Source organism: Miscanthus floridulus, chromosome 15, assembly GCF_019320115.1.
Source record: "Miscanthus floridulus cultivar M001 chromosome 15, ASM1932011v1, whole genome shotgun sequence".
NCBI classification, from domain to species: Eukaryota; Viridiplantae; Streptophyta; class Magnoliopsida; order Poales; family Poaceae; genus Miscanthus; species Miscanthus floridulus.
This window is the reverse complement of record NC_089594.1, coordinates 58,727,353-58,747,966: the sequence shown is the minus strand read 5'-3', so window position 1 is coordinate 58,747,966 and position 20,614 is coordinate 58,727,353. Positions and strand designations below refer to the sequence as shown.

General features: G+C 43.9%; 1 protein-coding gene across 1 annotated transcript; it reads right to left on the bottom strand.

Annotated features, from left to right (window-relative positions):
* Window positions 1-6,536: 6,536 nt before the first annotated feature.
* On the bottom strand, window positions 6,537-13,061 carry LOC136509194 (indole-3-pyruvate monooxygenase YUCCA1-like). Its single transcript, XM_066504019.1, has 4 exons — window positions 12,309-13,061; window positions 10,022-10,270; window positions 9,384-9,506; window positions 6,537-6,996 (listed from the first exon to the last, which is right to left on the bottom strand). The coding sequence occupies exons 1-4, from the start codon at window positions 13,059-13,061 to the stop codon at window positions 6,778-6,780; spliced, it is 1,344 nt and encodes a 447-aa protein (XP_066360116.1). The 3' UTR covers window positions 6,537-6,777.
* Window positions 13,062-20,614: the final 7,553 nt, after the last annotated feature.

Below are 20,614 nucleotides of genomic sequence, written 5' to 3'. Positions count from 1 at the left end.
GCATATAGACTCTGTTTCCAACACTACTAGGAATATCCACTTCTATGATGATCAGCTTTAATCACAGAAGGAGCCAAATTCGTCATAATTTCAGTTTTATGATGAATTTATGATGAAAACCGGTTCTTCATAGAAGTCGCATCATACTTGATCTTTTATGATGATTTTCACAAATCGTCATAGAAGTGGCTTGATCTATGAAAAAAATAGAACATCATAGAACTGTTTTGGCATGCGTGGCAGGGGGTAGCCACGCTAGTGGGTGATGCTTTCCATGTGTACATGCTATAGCCGGTTGCATTGGAGATGCCTCGGGTATGTGTGACCTTCTTATTGCACAACATGGCCATCTCTGGTTCTTGCACGTTTCAGGTTCTTACTGGACCACATGTCGGTTCCTTGTTGTTCCACATGTTAGTTTTCTATTGACACACGTGTCATGTTGCAGTTGGATCATGTGTCACTTCTTCATTGGACCACGTGTTGTATTTTTATTGGTCCACGTGTCCGTTTCTTATTTGACCATGGGTCACGATGCTGTCTGTCCAAGTGTCATATTTTTATATGTCTGCGTGGCTTGATGATTTTCTTCCATGTGTCGAATTTTAAATAGCCCACGTGTTGTGCCCTGGCCAATTCACATGTCATGCACTGGTTGGTCCACGTGTCATATTTTTATTTGATCACATGGCATGTCCTGGTTCTACCGCGTGCAACACTAGTTACATCAGAAAAGTAATTCAAGATCATCACTACTGCATAGATTGACAACATAATTATACAAGTTGGCAATCAAATACCAATAATTAACATTTCACACGTCAGCAGCAAGCCACTGATAGAGTTTCACCACAACAAACCATCACATGAGTCCACACAACAGACCACAAATGTTCACCGCATCAAGCCATAGGAGTTGAAGACTGAAAGTTATTTACCAGCAGAGCTTAAAAGCATGACTTGCTCATAGAGCCTATTGTACTCCTCCTGTCGTTGTTTCTTGAATTCCTCAAACTCCCTTATAGACTCTTATGTCTTCCTCTTTAGTTCATCCACTAGATCGACGAGGGCAGCGATACTTTCCTGTTCACCAACAAGCTACTCCCGAAGTGTCATCTTTCCCAATGTCTCTGCTCTGGTGGAGCTTTTCAGGATACCAGCATTCTTCAAAAAAGGTTTTTGCTACTTGCCTAGGAGGGGCGCTTGTCCTGGTAGAGGCAGAGGACCTTGGAAACAACATTAGCACTAGTCATTGGTTGCTGCCCATCAGCAACAGGTTCTGCATGCATAGCTTCTATAGCTTCCTGTGAAATTCAATCAGTAAAACATTAGGTTACAGATAGTGGAAGAGGACTTCAACTAAAAACCCAAGAGATTAATTCATAATAAGTAATGCATAGGACTTCCTCAGACGACTGCTGATAGAGATTACATAAGCACAATGCATAGGTCTTTTGAAGTCTACTACCGATAGAGATTACGTAAACACAATGTACAGGTACCATATTGATTGGTGTAAATATTGCAACTACAAAATTAGGTGATGTTGCCACATTAGGCTCCTATTGTGTTTCCTTCTTTTATGGCAATGGGTTCAGTAGATTTCAAGGAAAGCAAATGAAGGTACTTACAACTGCTGCTCTTGCAGCATCGCTTAGGCCCTTTTTCATACTGGTATGAAGTCCTTGAAGACTTCCATAGCATTAACATCTTCATTAGGTCAACCATGTTGTTCAAGTCCTAGATCATCATGTTGTTCATCAAGTCCTTGATCGTGTTCTGTGGCCTTCCTCTTATTCTCCTTCTATTCACATTACACATGAGTTTCTATTTATATTTATACAAAGGCAAGAGTAACAATAAAATACAACAATCACTTACAAATGTTTGTAGTTGGACAACATAGGAGTGAGATCCTATAGACTGGTGGTACTTCACTTTTGCATGGTTTTGCTTGTTCATCTCAGATGTTTCCTATAGCTTCATTTGTGTTGGACTACAACACAAGTAGACCATAGCAAGACTAGATAGGAAATCGATGGGTTCACACACCTTGTTCTTAGCACTAGACCAAGTCTCAATAAGTTCACACCACTATGCATCGCTCATGCAAGGGATAGGAGAGGTCGTACGGATCTAAGACAGCTACATTTTCAATGTTGAAGGGCAAGAATTCCAAGGAGGGGGGCATACACCATGGACGACACTGGTGAAGTTTCGATTACCGTCCTCACTGTCATAGAAGAAGTCGGCCACAGTCTGGGGTAGCTTCTTATGGTTGTTGGGGTCCAAGATGAGGTTTTTCTAGGAGCAACAGACACATTTACAGTCGAACAAGGAGCAGGCGGGGAGACAGCGGAGGATCTCGACAACGGTATCGTCCATGAGTCTGGCTAGTGTGTTCCTCTTGTTGGGGGCCTCCTCTATTTTGTCTATAATGAGATCACTGAAGAGGAAAATAATCCAACAAAGATCCAACAGTGAATTTCACAACTCATACCAAAGTGCAACTTTAACAACTATTAACAATTTTCATGGTACGACCTCAAACAAATTTAGAGTAGCACCACATAGATATATATAACTCAAACTAGAGTAGTAGTTAATGGAGCTATAGCCATTACAATTCCAGCTAAATCAAGTCTATCCATCACACTTACAATCAGTACATGAGCCCAGAGCATCTTCCATAGGAGACAGACAAAGATTAAGAGGATAACAATTACAATAGTTTTAAAGGTAGAAGCACACATGCATTTACAGTAACAAAACTAAACATATGCAGAAAGCCAAGACATAATCAAAAAACCAACCAGTGCCACCTCCTAGTTCTTTTCATCATCATATCATTGGCCTAACCAGATCTCCAATGCTAGAATGCTTCTTGTATACCTCATGTTCAAGCAAGGACCAAAACAGTGAAGCGAACAGGAAAAGGTGAGAAAGGAGACCTGCAGATCGGATCTGTTGCCTCTGCCGTGGCACACAACGTACATGGACGCCAATGCCGTCGTGCTCCACCAACAAGCCCCGCCGCCTAGCCTCCAAAAGGACGCCAGAACCACCACAACACACTGAGGATCCTCCGCCGCCGGTGCCGCTAGTCTAACGGGCATAGATTTGTTTCCACTTGAAGGGAAAATATCAAATATAGGTCAACCTGTAGGGCATCCACACAGAGAATATAATACTACAATGACTCCAAAGACATGTCAATACAACTAGGCATCTAGCGCAATGGTAAAGACCGTGCATTCCAGTCCCGGGTTCGACTCCCATGCATTGAGGTTTTTTTTGAATTTATTAGACCCTGGTGGCACAAAAGGTACAAGTGACACGCAAGCCATCAGGTCTCACATGTCAGTTGGAGATGGAGAATGGTTCCACGGGTACACATGACATGTGAGCCGTCGGGTCCCACAGGTCAGATGGTCCCATAGGTACACGTGTCATGCAAGCCGTCGAGTCCCACATGTCGGATGGAGATGAAGAACTGTCCTATAGGTACACGTGACACGTAAGCCATCGGGTCCCATAGGTTGGATGCTGAAGGGTGCCGCAAGTACACGTCGGACGGAGAAAGGACCGAGTGGAGACTTTTATCATGAATTGCAAGCATCACGGATGAGTGACTATAGGTCCCACAGGTACACGCGGGATGAAGAAGGGTCCCATAGGTACACGCTAAATGGAGAAGGGTCCCACAGATACACATCGTATGGAGATATGATCGAGCGGAGACTTTTATGATGAATTACAAGCATCACGGATGAGTAATTGTAGGTCCCACAGGTACACGTCGGATGGAGAAAGTACCATGTGCAGATCTATGATGAAGCCGTTCGTTATAGATTGAATATTGTTCGTCATAGATGTGTAATTAGTTCAATGACGAAGCCCTGTTCATCATAGTTTTAAATGAGATCATCACAGATTAGTCATGCGAGTGATCTGTGATGAAACCATGTGCTCTTCTATGACGTTTTTTGTGATGGTGCCTGATTTTGTCATTGAAATGGAGGGTTGCATGATCGTCACCACTGATCTATGATGAAACAGAAATATTCTTCATAAAAAACGCTCTTCTATGATGATTTCAGATTCGTCATTAAGATTTTCATCATAGAAGTGGATATTTCTAGTAGTGTAACGATCCACCTATGCATGGAAAGAAAATTTCATAAGCCAACCAATGGCTTTAGTTTCACATTAAAATTCTTTTAGAGTCAATGGGAATCATCAAAAACAAGGTAGCATATAGAATCTAACTGGGTGCTACAACACCGTCTTTTGCTCGGCTGGGACATATATCATCTTTGAGCCCATTAGGGGGCGTGTCAAGGGTTCTGCATGCCCCATAGACAATAAATTGAGTCATCATCTCTCATGTTAGGGCTAGGTTTGGGTTTCTTTAGATCAATCTATCTTCAAAGAGTTGCCATCATAGGTTGTTAAACCCTAACTTCAAGTGCTTAATCATACATCAGCAATTTATCATTTCATTGAGTTGCTTTTTTCTAGTTCTTACTTGTGTTCTTCATTTTGGATGCATGGATTAACCCTGTTAGCAAGCTAGGTCAACCAGATTGTGATATGGTTGATATCTAGAGGAGACATGGTGCTAAGGCTGCAGGGTTCAGGTATTTTTTATCTGAAGCTAGATCGATGTGTCGCTATGCACCAAAACGATAGTTATCTCCACCTAGCGGAAGATCAGCAACCTCGTCCCATCAAAAAATCCAATGCAATCTTTTAATATATATGTATAGCAGTGAGGACCGTCTTAACCGTAATTAGGTGATCGGCTCTTGTTATAAGGGTGGCTTTCCAACCAAGAAGTAAATCTACCACTTTATCAATCAAAAGGTGTAGCTCAGTTTTGGTAGGTTTTCTAGTTGTTAGTGGAAGACCAAGATATGTGCAAGGGAAGTCCTTAATTGCATAGTCCAATGTCTCTTCAATGATTCTCAGATTATTCTCAATACACTGAATGGGGATGACTGAACTCTTGGCTAGATTAGTCTTGAGTCCAGTAACATGCCCAAACACTTCTAACAAAAGATTGCAGAGTTCGAAATCATTTCTCGTAGGACGATGAAACAACACAACAACATCTACATAAAAAGGAAATTCGAAATTTTGCTTGCCAAACTACCACTGGTTGTTGGTAGATTACTTGCTTAATTAGGTTTTTGATTTTCTCTCTCCTATATCATGGTTGAGGCATTTATGAAACAAATTAGATAAAATCTTTTTGAAGGTCATAGGTTAAGTTTAGTATGACAACATGATTCTATACTTATTTAGTGGCCATGTTTTAAGTTTTGTGGTATATTAAATTGGGAATATATCTAGATCTAGATCTATATGTAGAAGTAGTTTTTTTCTCATAGTAAAGTGGTTTTCCTCTAGGAACTTTAAACCCTAGGGACAATACCATTACATGTAGGATGAGCTGCCATGTGGGTAGATTTCTCTAGAACTTCAAATTCCCAGGGAAAGATGCTTTCACTGGGAAACCGTAGGGTTAGTTTTGTTTCCTCTAGGAAATGCGGAGACTCATGAGGTCACGAAAAGAGCCGCCGCTGCCTAGGGTAGAGTCACCGTCACATGCTTACTCCTCGCTCCACCACCGCTACCGCCATGCCTAGGGCCCCTCTCCTTCTTCCTCTCTGGTGCGTCAGCTGGAGACAAGAAGGGGAGGGGACTCATCCTTTTCCAGTAGTTTTCTAGTGTCTTAGGGTTGAGTCCAAATAAATTTCGGGCGAAGCAGATGATTTTCAGTTGGGATCGTGTCCTGCGATGAATTCGGTGATTGCCATGATGAGATCGTCATTGCAGGTGTCGATTTCATCGGTAGGCGCCCAATTTATGGCCTTTATCTGCAAGGGGAAGGGTGCTTCTAGGAGGCCCCTACAAGGACAGTGACTCTGGGTCATCGATCTCATCATCAATGGTCACGGAGAGGAAATCAAGGTCTCAAGATGATCAATCTGCATCCTATGTCATACTTGACGATGCAACTGCCGATATTCTTTCGGCGATTTTGATGCGTTTTGGACTGGTTTTGAAGCGTTGGATCTTGTGACATGTCGAATGTTTTGAGTTTGGTCGTTGGATTCAGCATAAGGACTGCACTTTGGCTCCAGTGTTCGAGGGAAGTCATTGGGGAAGAAGACGATAGAAGAATCTGGATACAACTTATGTATTTTTTATTTCAGATTTTTTTTCATGTATAATTTGGAATGTACTGTGCTAAAATTTAATATAAGTCCCCCTTTCCTTGAAAAAAAGAAATAATCTCTAGGAATCTTCCTCACCAAAAGTCATAGCTAGGGAAATAGTTTTTTTGGATTTTGGACCCTAGAGAAACCGTAGATTTTCAGCAGAGGCTGTCATACTAATATATGCAGGACACAGGTAAAGAACATGGTTTAGCCCATTCAGCCGGATGAATCCCAAGCATGCTGGAATCTTGTCAAGAAAACTGCAAAATTAAAATACCAGTACTATATGACAAAGGAAACTTCCGAACAACACTCACCTACACAGCATATATTGCACTACTACGGTTTTGGTTACATTAAGCAGTTTATCGCACACATATATGCACACACACACACACACTACATTCACAACTCTTCTCACTCTCAGAAGCAAAAGAAAATAAAAGAGCTGAAAAATTATGACATCAAAACACACATATATATAGACCAGCACCTATCGAAGCTCATCCATGCAGAGCGCCCTTAATGGTGAGGCGTGCGTACGGACTCATCAAGCACCGTAGTCACTGCTTCTGTTGGTAGCAGTGGGGCTCGCAAAGGTCTCCGTCCATTGGTCCGCGATGTCGCTGGCGATCCTAAGAGCGTCGTAGGAGGTGCCCATGAGGCCCTTCTTGGTGAAGCCGGCGGCATACAGGCCGTTCTTGCCCCTCCAGCTGTGTGGGAATGGCTTTCTTGGGAACCCATCAAAGTGACTGAAGAGCTCTTCCTCCTGTATATGCAAGTGCAAATTGGAATGTAATAAATTAGAATTTGCTTTTTTCTTTTTAAAGGATCAATGCCTAATATAATATATATAATCATCGAGTCCAAACTGCACATACGGGTTGATGAACTATACATGCATCTAAGTTATTTATAAATTTATGCATTTCTTCTACTCCTGGTGAACAACAGACATCAGGTTGAAACTAGAAAGATCAAGTTTAATAGGTATCTCTTAAGTCGGTTTGTTCCACAAAATGTAAATCAGCAAATATGTTGTTGCAATTAGCTCTACTAAATGCATATGTTGATGGTTTTCTTAACTAGTATTTGTCAGCTGCACAATGAGCAAAAAGAAAAATAATGCATGATGGACCAATGAACAATCCTTGCTTCCACAATTTTTTTGCAGTAAACAAACTCTACAACCATTGCTCACATTTATTCAATGCTCAAATCTCAACCATCTGTTCAACTGCAAATTGAATGATTAATTAAGTATCTCAAAGCATGCCAAACACACTTGCAAGACGCGTGGTTAGACAGATGGGATCCATCAAACAATCCAAGCCAGCTAGATGGGCCACCCTACAAAAGGTAGAGTGGGCGCAGCACATGATGATGAGCAGATCGATGGACCTCACCTCTCACACCACCAAATCATTATGGGCCAGCCTTCATGCATGCATGTACATCATCACCCAACTCTCCCCCTGTGTATGCATGCATGGGGTTTCTGGCAACCGTCTTTACCAATCCCAATCCCATCCCACAGGTCGAGCTTCCTTCCCACACTTGATGATGGCAAGGAGGTGCAAATGGTGCATGCAAGCTACTTATTACTTATAAGTTAATAATTGCATGCTTAGAAGCCTAACATGTTCTCTGTTTCTTGTCCGTGGTTTGGTGGAAGTTATAGGCGGGGGTTGTTTGGTTCAAGCCAAATTTCGGCATAATCATCAGACCATGTGAGGTTGCTGGCCCAGTCTTCGAAAAGACTCATAGGGATAGGGTTTGCGTGTATACGTTCATAGGGGTGAGTGTGCATGTGTGGTGAGCGTATGCGTTGTACTATGCAATCTCAAAAGATAAAGGTGGACTGGATAGGCCACATAAGACTATTTTATGCTAGAAACAACAAACTAATATTTGTATGGTGTATTACAATAAACTCAACTTCATTTTGCCAGAATATGTTTCTGACTAGTAAACTCCACATGCGGTAGATGATACAATCTCCTTTGAATAGATTTCAATCATTTTTTAAGAAAAAAATTGTTCTCCGTTTTATTCCTGGGCCTTGTTTAGATTGCAAGAGTTATAAAAATTTGGCACTGTAGCACTTTCGTTTGTATTTGACAATTATTGTTCAATCATGGACTAACTAGGCTCAAAAGATTTGTCTCGTAATTTACAATCAAACTGTGTAATTAGTTATTTTTTTATCTACATTTACTGCTGCATGCATGTGTTCCTAGATTCGATGTGATGGAGAGAGAGTGAAAAAACTTGGAACTTTGAAGCAATCTAAACAAGGCCCTGTTCTATTTTCCACTATGATCACTGTTGTCTGGCCCAGATGCCCATGTTGATACGGGCTCCACTATTTGCATTGACCAGGATAATTATATACACACCAACAAGATACAAACAGAAGCACAAATACACACACATATAAAAACATTATATGGCGGACGCATGAAAGCTACAAATGCAAGCTAAGATCCAGCCGCCACAGCGCTCTCCATCCTTAATTTGGTCTATATCTTTCTAGTTTGCATGCTCCAACTTTGACGTCCTGACGTGACGTCAACAGTTGTACATATGAATGTCCATATTTGTCTACATATATGCACACGCGGGCACGCAAGATGCAATTTTATATGCATGAAGATATATACAAGGAAATCAAGTACAAGCAGTAGCTATCGTACCAATGCAAGTACTTCTATATTATAAAACAAACACATATATGGCCTATAACATTGTGTCCATTCCTTTTGGTCTCTGCCTAAACTGATTATTTTCTCCACAGATTATGTTGCACAAAATAATACCCACATCAATCAACATTGCCCTAGATTGTCAATTTTCTTGGTGACCAAATTTCATGTCACCGTCGGAATGATATCGCCCTCCCTTAAGCATCATTGTCGTGGTCCATGCTTTGTTATCTAAAACCTCGCTTAATTAATTGGAAAATGACTACATATATATACACATGGGCAATTGGGCATCGAGTTAACTTCATATATATGAGATGCATGCAGGAGAATCTGATTCGCTTTGATGATAGACTGACATATATTTACCACTATATATCAAAAAGCCATGTTTTTCCCAAGATTGATCATTAATCATGCTCATTTAATGTGTAAGTACGTATATATGTACCTTGAGCCATGAAGGCACGTTGCTTTTGTACCCGGTTGCGAAGATGACGGCATCGAAGTCCTCCAGGTGGCCATCTATGAATTCGACCCCATTCTCTGTGAACCGCTGGATTGCCGGGACTACCTGCAGAATCTCTCTCTAGATGCATTAGTTGAGTTGAGACACAATATTTTGTCGCTGAGGACTACACGTACTGACAACCGATATCAATCTAGGACTCTCCATTGTGTTGTTTCGAGATCTGTGCAGTTTTTATTTCCTCGCAGCACATTATTGAGGTCCCATTTAGAGTAGCGCATCTATCACTCCCACAGTAACTCCATGTCTCATGAAATTCAATTCATAGGTACTCCCTCTGTTTTTAATTACATATGTATTAGCTTTGTGCTAAGTCGAACATTTGTATCTTGATCATTGATTTCAAAAAAATATAAGTCCATAACATAAGATTTTTTTTAGATTCACTATGAGAGATACTTTCATAATCTATAATTCATATTTTGTGAAACAACTATAAGAATTTTTTGAAATGGATGGTCAAAGATAGTAATGTGTAACCAACGACAATGTTAATGTGATGTGTAAAAAACGGAGGGAGTAGTAAGTTTTTGGACGTAGGATCACATATATATATGTACCTTTATTTCTCTAGTTTTGATCTTTTTGAGAGCTCCGATGTCGAGTACGGGTGTTTTGCCGGTTGAACTCTTGATTTGAAGCGGACCAATCTTAGGTCGTGGGAGACCATATTTTTCAGTGTCTCCAAGGATCAGTCTTGTGAAGAATAGAAACAAAGAATCGACCTGTTTTATGGGCAGCCACCTGAGAAGGAACACGGAGAGGCCAAACGTGGAAATGCCTAGTATCTCCCTTGGCAACACATGAATCTGAAAAATAAAAATAAAAACACCATACACATAAGTATATATATGGAGCATAGACGATACAAAATCATTCAGCTGTTTTCCAAATTTTTGCTATTTGATCGAAGCCAAAATATGCGTAGGTGTGTTCATTCATTTCTGTTAAATGATTTCTGTAGACTAATCTTTTCAAAGAAAAAAACAATGTATGCAAATTTTACAATACAGATATTTATCTAGAAAAAGACGTATTTTTTCTAATAACTACTCCCTCTGGTCTCTTCTATTAGTAATTTCATCATGTCGCTGGACAAGGTATGCAGGTGAGTTGACACTTTAGCCTTCACGTGAAACAATTCGATGACATCAACTAAGTGTAGTAAAATTATTATTTTGGTACAGATTGCTCCTACTCATTATATACTACTCCATCCATCTTAAAATTTAAGGTATATAAGATATCAAATGTTCAAAATTTGTCCTAAATTATAGGGTATTCTATATTGCTCAACTCCATTCATGCATGCCTGTTTTTTAAACCTCCCTCCATACATGTATTTTAAACATTATCTTACGTTAAATGACTCTCATTTGTAGCCGAAATCAATGACATGCATGCATGCCATTTTAAACTATGCATTACTAGAAAATTGAGCAAGTTGACAACCAAGATAACTAACTAATTATTAAGGAGCAAGTTAGTCTTTTGCCAGACTACTTATATTTGGTCCTAAAATTACTTACATCCGGGACAGAGGGAGTAGCTCCTAACAGCCTCATCACTGTCAGTGCAAAATAAATTAGTTGCATCATTTCTTCTGATCATATATTTCCATCTAAACTCATAACCCATCTCCATTTGTAGATCGTCCAACTACATATAGAATAGAGTTTTGACTTAGAAAATTACTACTGTCGAGATATTTCTCATATATGCCATTTTATATATAGGTAGCTAACTCTCTGATGTCCAACATTTTTCTTACTTAATTTCTTAAGGAGAAAAAAACACGACGCCACTTGTTCGCAGTTCTCGAGGGTTCTGAAGTTATGGATCTATTTTTTCCCTGTCAATTTTCTTGTTGTTTCCCTTTCTCTCAGTCAGGCATACAAGATAAAGAAAGGAAACTTAAGGGTCACTGTAGCACCACGTCAGTACACATTTCTATGAAACAGCATGTTACAAGTAGCACAACATATGCTTCACAAGATCGATATTTCAGGATAAGAAAGTTTCATCAACTAATTTCTATGCAACAGCAAGTTACAAGTAGGGCAATGTATGCTAATTAAACATACACTGCCGCTATCGAGTTGAAGATAGGGAATTGGGAGTAAGAACTTTCAGGATTCTTAATGCTTTTACATCTATTAAAAAATACTAGTGCTACTGTGTCAGTTCATTTTGAACATCAAAAATATATTCATATCTATATATTAAGATTATATTCCTTTTCTTTTGAAAGTGATAGCAATCTACACACTCATGAGTCATGAGGGGGCAAAAAGGAAGGAAACCAACGTGTCACTAAACAGAATTGACCACTCAAGAAAACCAGTTCACAGAATTATAAGCAGAATTATTTATATATATATATATATATATATATATATATATATAGCTGTGGACATGGAAACTGTGCCTATATTTTTTCTTGGCAAAACGGAAACTGTCTAATATAATCTTGAGCTAAGATTTCTTGCTGTACCATTTGTTTTAAATCCATACACGTTGAATCCGCAAAATAAATTTATAAAAGGAATTTATATCTTATTTAGGCCTCATTTCGTTCATGAGAATGATTGCTAGCCGGACGGCTCCTTTGCTAATTTATATAACGCCGGAATGGTACGGCCGTTCCAGCTACTAACCAAACGAGGCCTTAATTGGACAACATTTCTTCCCGAAAAATTGACACAAAGCTGACGATGCAGTATTAATTTCACGTTGAACTGCTTGTCCAGGAAATGATTGACGTGAATTTAATTAACCCATAATAAGTCCATGTTATGTAATTACAGTAGTATTAGTAGTGCGCACGTGGAGTAGGCACTTAGTTACCTTGTCCCTGACAACCATGGAGGCTCTGGCGCCATTGTTGCAGAGGTCGAGGCTGACCTCCATGCCTGAGTTGCCGCAGCCGACGACGAGCACATTCTTGCCCCTGAATTCGTCCCCCTTCTTGTAGCTACTGGTGTGCATGGCGACGCCGCGGTACACGTCCATCCCCGCGACGCCCTCCGGCCACGCCGGCTCCGCATTCTCGCCGGTGGCCACGACGAGCCAACGCGACAAGAACTCGGTGGCGGCCACCGTGGCGCCGCCATCGCCACCAGCGTCTTCATCGACGGTAACCCTCCAGAACCCGATGGCGGCGTCGTAGGCCGCCCTGCGGACGCGCGCGCCGAGGCGGGGCTCAATGCCGAAGGCGCGGGCGTAGTCGTCGAGGTAGGCGATGAACTGGTCCCGGGTAGGGTACGGCGGCGTGCCGGGCGGGAATGGCGCGAGCGGGAGCTCGCAGAAGCACCGGGGCAGGTGCAGCCGGAGCCGCTCGTATGTGCGGTGGCGCCACGACGCGGCCACGCACGAGTCCTTCTCCAGCACCAGCGACGGCACGCCGCGCGCCTTGAGGCACGCCGCCGTCGCCAGCCCCGACGGGCCAGCGCCCACGATGACTGGGCCAGGCACCCACACCAGCCTCGAACCGCCGCCGCCGATGCCACTGCCGCCGGCGTCGTCGCCGACCCCGCCGCGGTGTAGGATGGTGGGGTGGTGGTCGTGTTCTGCTTGTCCTTGTTCTCGCGATGTTGGCATGGCAACAAAAGAGACGACAGGTGTATGTGTATGGGAAAGACGTTGCGCTTTCTAGAGCTGCAGTAGTTACTGTGGAGTGTTGAGATCTCTCTGTCTCTCTAGGTGTGCTATTCTGAGAGTGGGCTCGTGCTCAACAAGCATATATAGCTACACGCCCACACCTAGTGAATATACAAGTCTATCTATCAATTCAATATGTATGTGTGTGTACAAACTGTCTCCGATCCGGTCCAAGATATACGCCATCCTTGGTGTCTATGTTTATACGAGTACATGCTTTTGCTGTTCTATACGATACGACTGGAATTTGTGTTAGACTGATAACGATAGTTGTAGATACTAGTGATGGGCGATATTCAGGGAGACAGGGGACAACATTTATATCCAAATCTAACAAGTTAGGGCATGTTTGGGTCCATTAATACTAAAAATGAGCTAGCGGTATTAGAGGATTTGTTGGCTGTGGATTTTTTTATTACTCTTGGTGGTTACCACCACCTAGATGGCATGGAGTAGCAGATACTCCATTTAAGCACTTAAATGAAGATTATGAGGATGCCTCACACGTTGGGGGCTTCCACCACTCCACGGCCTTCCTCCTTGCCGGCGGTAGGCAACACTCCGGGTGCCACAGCCGCGCCGGAGGAAGGGTAGAACACTCCGGGCGCCACGTCCATGCAAATTAATGAGAGGCCGCCTCCATGGTGAAGCGATGTCGCTCGCCAGGGTTCACTGCCGCTCCATGGCCCACCTCCTCATAGTTGTACACTGCTCAGGGCATTTTGTTCATGTAGATGATGGGGAGGTTGCTTTGTGTGCCACATCCACGCTGATGAAGGGGAGGCCACCGTCATGCCAGAGCAGCCTTGCACAGTAGGCGTTGTCTTGATGGTAATTTCATCACATATTTACATAGTCAAAACCGTCAACAAAACATCCTTTCTAGGAGATAACAAGCAAATAAGTAGTGATCTTCGGTGCAAATAAACTTGGTTCCACTTGTACATGTCATCATTTGCTTGTAGGTATAGAATTGAAGGATTTTGGGTGGTTGTGGGACAACATAGGGGGTCGGTCGACCATCCTATGGGCCCACTGCCCCCTCTCAAGCTTCCCATCCTCCTAGATAGTTCTAGAGCAATATCGTCCCTTGGATCACAAGTGTGTTTCTCTCAATGGCTAGAGATGAGAGCACATGGTTTGATGGGCCCATATGTCACCAAACCGACGTGAGAAGCCAAATTGGACAACACTTATCCACTCTACATGAAGGCAAGAGGTCCCACACCAGAGGGGGTGGCCCCACCAGTCATAGAGAGGTTGGTCGACCCCACCCTAGTTGATCGACCTCCCCTTTTCACTCCACCGCCTTGGTGCATGGAGGCATGCAGTGAAGCACAAGTGTGGAGCATCCTAGCCCTTGATTTGAAGTCGGTTTGATCCTATGGTTGATGAAGTATGTCACATGGATCCATGGGTCCATCTAGAAGGCTATAAATACCCCTACCCCCTCATTGTCATTCATGGCATGAAAGAGGAAACTACACTCTAGTAGCTTAGGCGAAGCCCTGCTCTTGTAGCATGCAAATAGGGAGAGAGTGAGGGAAGTCTTCTAGAAAAAGGCCAGGGTCTATTGGGAATCTTCTCCAAGGGTGTACCTCGATGGGTGTGCTCTTCTTGTATGCAATACATCTGAGATTCTTTATAGCAATTGATATCTGATTCTAGTATAGCAATTGAGGGCAATTTGATGGCAGCCTGAGTAGTAGTCAAGGAAGGAGAGAGTACAGCGCAACCCGCAATATTATCCACGATCTGATCAATGTGAGTTAGCCCGAAAGGATCTTTCGGGCGATGCTTGTTGAGGTCTCTATAGTCGACGCACATCCACCACTCTTGCGAGTCCTTTCTCACTAGCACCTGGTTGGCGAGTGTCGCGGGGTTAAAACCACGGCAAGCATTGTTGTTCGAGTCGGTGTCAGAGTACGTGTCTCCGGTGGCTCGGGTGGACTCAAGAACACAAGAATCTCAGAGAGGATGCAACTGTTATCCTGGTTTGGACCAATCAATGCCCTATGTCCAGTAGCTGATGATCCTTATACTCAAGAGCACCCAAAATTGGGGTTTACAACAGAGTGTACAGGAGGTAGAGAGAGATTTGGTAGGGGGGTAGCTCAGTGCTAATCCTGAGATTGCCTCACCGCCGGTAGAGCCTTCCCCTCGTTAGAGAGGAGGAAAACAACGGGTGTGGTGGAGGAGCTCTTGGTTCCCCTCTCTAGGTTGCTCTGCTCTAGGTGCCGAGCAGGAGCGGATCGATAAGGAATGGAATGATCTATCTCAGATCGTCCTCCCCCTCAAGCGTCTGGCCTTATCCCATATATATTGAGACAGGTCGGGTACATGGTGGTTTAGGGGGTTTAGCCTATGGTACTACATGCGCTAGAGTCTAGGAGGATCTTGTAACGGTGCTCTGTGGACCATGGTGGTGTCGTGAAGCCAAAGAAGCCCTGGGCGTCGTCTAGCTGGCCTATTCTATCACACTGAGTGTCAGGCTATGTCAGCTTGGACGGGCATCCCCAGGCACACCTTCTAGAGTCTTCTTGGTGGCGAGAGAGGTCGGCTCGAGGGGCTGACACACGGACCCAGAAGCCCCTGAGCCCGCGGAGGCCAAGAAGAGCTTGTCATCTTGTGTCATGCCCCATGTGTGACCCTATCAGGGGAGCGGCCGACAAGGCCACGCCTAGAGTGCTGATTAGCGGAGCCCCAAAGCCACGATGGCTTGGGGCGTGTCTTCTAGTGCCCGGGCCTTGGCTAGCGTTGTATGCCAGGCAGGAGCCAAGGGTCGGGCTCTGTAACCACCAAGTTCCATTACACCGTAAGCTTTCACCTTTTGGTCACCTAGATAGCACCCATCAAGCTCCATAGAAACCCCTAACCCTTCCAACTAGAAGAACGCATCATCTCAATCATCAACTACTTGGCAACGCATCAAGTCAACCATTGGTCAACCAGGATCAACCGAACGACCAACAAAGAAAGATATCACTCAAGGGACCCAACTCCGGACATTGTGATAGTCAAGGATAACTAAGGCAGTTATAGGCTTCAACATGCTCTTAAGATTGAAGAGATCAAGTTTATGGATTTAGAATCAGCAGGACAGTATCCTACCGGATAGTCCACCATGACTACCGGATCGTCCGATAAAACTACATCGACAGCAGAAAAGAGTGGGAAATGAGCTATCACCCATTATTATGCTATGGCCCACATGTCAGCACGAAGTGGAGACATATCCTAGCAACTGACCCTTAGCTCCACTCACTCTCCCACTCCCCCCATTTCCCTTGTTCCTCTCTCTCTAGAATGGAAGGCAAGAAGGAGAAAGCAAGAACTAGAGTGAGAAAGTGGAGAGGATGAAGAAGACAAGGTGGATCCAGCTTATCAAGGACAACAAGAGCAGCTAAGGATCAAGATCATAGACTTCAACCATCTCTCATCCCATGGTTAGCTCAAGAGCTCTCCCTTTCTACCATCTTGAGGTCTATCCCCAATCCCTAACCCAAGTCTCTTTTCTTGCATGGATGGATCATGGGGATTGCTTGGTAAGAGATACTTCAAGGATGAAAATCAAGTATGTTGCAACTCAATGTCTCTTCTTGATCGAGGTTTCTCTTGAAGTAGTAAGTCAGTAGTTGTGCTAGCTAACTGAAGCCATAACCCTAAGCATCCTAAGCCTACTAGAGATGTCTAGCACATGTAGGAAGGCCATCGCTAAAGATCTAGGCATGAATCCCCAAGCCTTCACCCAAAGACCCAAGAGCATATGTTTCATCGCCTGATTGACAGAGCATCGATTGGTAGGACGGAGTGTCTGTTGGACCTAAGATTTAATTACCAACAGCCTAAATACCTTTTGGGGGACACAGCGGAGTGTTCGTTGGACCTGAGATTTAATTACTTGATCAGAGTGTTTGCTGAATTATAAAGACTCACAGCCAAAGAACTCAAGAGCACTTAGTTCCTATAGGATCACCCATCACACACATCGGAACATCCATTGAATCATGTATGTCGAGCAACCCAATAACCCGAGAGCACCCAAAACCCATCAGAGCGTCCGTGAATCCCACGGAGCATCCGCTAGAACCAAATAGAGTCAACCTGAGGCAACCCACCTTGGCACCCAGCATAGTGGAGTGTCCGTCAGTAGGACGGAGTGTCCAATGGCCACAGTGAATGTGAGGATTGGTCAACAAGTATACTCAATAGGTCACCAAGGTTAGATTACATCCTATGGCGATAAGGTCACAGTAGATGTCTCTCCCTAGACCCAAGTAGAATTCCTAGTTTCCCTATCTGTCATGCGATCGTCTCCAATCCTTGGAACCTTTCCTTTCAGGCTCGGATGTCTCATTTCGTGCAGATCGTGTTCAAGTTACCGCTAGCTTGGAGTCATCAAGATCGACAGCACTACTAGGCAAGCACCCCACTATTATGAACCGTACTTTAGATACATATCAAGTTACATTATGAGACATGCATTACATGTAGTCTTGGATAATGATCACCTTCACACTACACTTAGAGTAGCTTAATAATCTATAGAAGCCTCTCATCTAAACAATGGGAATGGGAACGCTTAATGCTTATTGCTTAGTTGGTTGGGCAACAGTAGAAGTCAAGCATGAGAAGGGAACTCATACTCACGCGTGTAGGATGCTACACTTGGATAATTAACCACTAAAACCAATGAGGGTACAACTTGACTTACCTGACTAATTTGGCTAAGGACTAATGTTCCTAATATGATAATCCTGATGATAACTTGGATATCTTGCTCATGCGAGGGGTAGGTCGTCGTGACTGTGGAATCTCAGACGACAGAGCTCGTGGAGCAGTAAGGATTGTGTATTGGGATACGTAAGTCTGAGTAACCACCTGTATAGACCACATGTCATGGATGGGGTCGACAAGCCAAGTAACTAGTGGCGTCGGTCAGGAATGTCTGAGACATTGACCGGGAACCCAATCGAACCTTTCATGTGACACTCGAGTTGGATTAGGGAAAGGTTGGAGAACGTGAGGCAACCCTTACTCCTAGGCTTGGTGTATGGAGGTTAGTCTTGTTTCTCTGTGTGGGTACAGTTGTACACCTCTACAGAGTCTTGAAAGCCTAGAGTCCCTCGGGATGGAATTATTCAATTGTTCTTTCTTTCTATACCCATGGTATCATGAATGATGGACTATGAGCACTTCTGTTATAATGATAAATACCTTTACTTCTATGTTGAGCATAGCATGTCATACTCTTAATGAACATCATTTCTTTTCGCACTTATACAAATGCCCAATAATTACCCTGTGCATCCACCAAATATTATATGTTGGAATTAAGTCCTGCGAGTATAAAATGTACTCATGGTGCAGCCATTAAGTTGTTTTGCAGGTAGTTAGAGCCTCTTTCTGGATCTAGCTTCAACGAAGACAACAGTCAGTAGACCTTGGAACCGGCATTCTTCAAGATGGGCTGCGTGTAACTCAACAAGTAGCTGAGTGATAAGAGTGGCAACCTAGAGTAGCAGTATAGTTGTTTGGATTATTAGACTCTGTGGTAATCTTATGTTCCTGAGTCCTACTTTGTTGTCAACAATGTTTCAGAAATGAGTGGGGGACTAGAGTGTGTATGTGATTGTATTGTCTAGAATGCATTGTACTAGGAATGTGTGTGTAACTCAGCCAAAGATCCTAAAGAGGACTTGCTATGTGCACTACTGGGGGCTTCAAAGTTTTAATTCGACAACTCCCATTGGCTTCGGTCTCTGTGTCTGACAAGATGGATATCAGTGACCGACAGGCTCAGGTTTCCCATCGATCGAGAGCCTGAGGGTCGAGCAAGCCCCTGAGCTCTGAGTAGAGGTCACAGAGTGCTTAGGCTAGGCTAGGTTTTTTGGTCTAAAGGTGCACACAAGTGTACCCAATGGGTATATCCCCCAAGCCCCTAGGCGATCCTAGAGGGGTTGGTCGAGGGGTCTCTTTGGTCAGGAACCATTGATCCCCAGGCTTAACATATCGATATGTTGGGATGTCATCAGGAGCCCCTGAGCCCTTCATGGCCTCACTTGGCCTAGTTCGTGATGGCGACAAAGAGCTAAATTCGATCTTCTAGTGATCAAGCTAGCCATGGCAGGGATGACTTCCACTGACGAGAGTGCGATGCCCTGTGTGGGGCCTTCTCTCAAAGTGAAAAATGGGTGCTCAGCTATCGAGGCTGAGCGGTAGTGGTCCTAACCCCTTCTCTGGACATATGTCGTGTAGGTTTGTGGCCCAAGCGAGGGTTCGGAGAACTCGTCTAGGAGTTACTAACTTCTGGCCTAGGGGCACCCTTCTTTTTGGTCAGAGCCTATCGTGGGTTGGGTAATCGAGAGCATCTGGGCTCTAGCTTAGGCCACCTTATCACCTAGTGCGCCATGCCCTTCTGGGGGCTTCGGTAATAGGCCTCGACCCTCTTAGGCTAGCCTTCTTGGGCCAACCTTCTATGGCCATAGGTCGGGGCACGAGGAGCGCACTGGGCTTGGGTGGGGGACCCTTGTTGGGCCCACTGCTCAGCAGCTCCTAACCCAACTCTAGGAAATTGGGTTGGTTTTGGGGGTGCACCGCCTGAGCACCCAACGATCGGGGGGTCAGGTTACTCCATCTAGGGAGTCGGCGCAGCCCCCGAGGCCATCATGGGGCCTCCTTGTCAATGGGCATGGCGGCTTCTAGGCACATCCCTTTCGCTGACGGTCTGTGCAAGCGGTTGATGGCACCTAGGGTGCCAAGCCTAGCAGTGGAGTTATGGCATGCACTCCCATGCCATCCCACTTCGTATGGGGGATGGGACTGTCGGTGCTTCTTAGCATAAGCAGAAAAGTCCACAAGCACATGGAAGTACCATTGTAGCACTTCACTCAGTGGTATTCAAGGTATCGTATTTCCACGGGGAACGAAGAAGTAAGAAGTCTCTTGGCTAGTCTACCCAGGAGAACAAGAGGAAGGATCACTCGGGTAGTGAGGTTCTTCTAAAGATTAGAGAACCTAAGAAAAGGAATTTTTTTCCACTACAGACTTGCTTCAGGCACCAGCTTATACTTGGTCTGCTAGGCAATACTAGCCTACAGCTCTACGCCATATCCAAACATGGGGGAATATGAAGGACGGATAGGGCTGTCACCACCTACAGCCTACCCCTCAATCGGGGGATATGAGGTAAACAAAGGTGACTTCTAGCTTAGACACCACATCTATGCTATTGGTCACTACTCTAGATTTGGCCAGGAACTTCCATCTTTATCAGGAGTCCTCTACTAGAATATTGGTCCAGGGGAGGAATGATGAACCCGCAAGCTTCTAATGACCAAAGATAACTTTCTTAAGAACTCGATATCGAAAGATGAACACAAACTCCTTACTCCAAGTAGTAAGATGATCGTAGAGGTACAAGTGTAGAGGGGGATGACAACTCTGGCACTCCGTCCACCCAATGTATAAGCCTTGCCAAGTACGAGAAGTAG

What these genes read in the sequence shown, in the direction of transcription:
- LOC136509194 (XM_066504019.1), bottom strand. Translation starts at nt 13,061, where the DNA reads ATGCCAACATCGCGAGAACAAGGACAAGCAGAACACGACCACCACCCC. An exon ending in CCATGGTTGTCAGGGACAAG is followed by an intron (nt 10,271 to 12,308) that starts GTAACTAAGTGC and finishes TTTATTTTTCAG; the next exon opens with ATTCATGTGTTGCCAAGGGA. An exon ending in ACGTGCCTTCATGGCTCAAG is followed by an intron (nt 6,997 to 9,383) that starts GTACATATATAC and finishes TTGCATATACAG; the next exon opens with GAGGAAGAGCTCTTCAGTCA.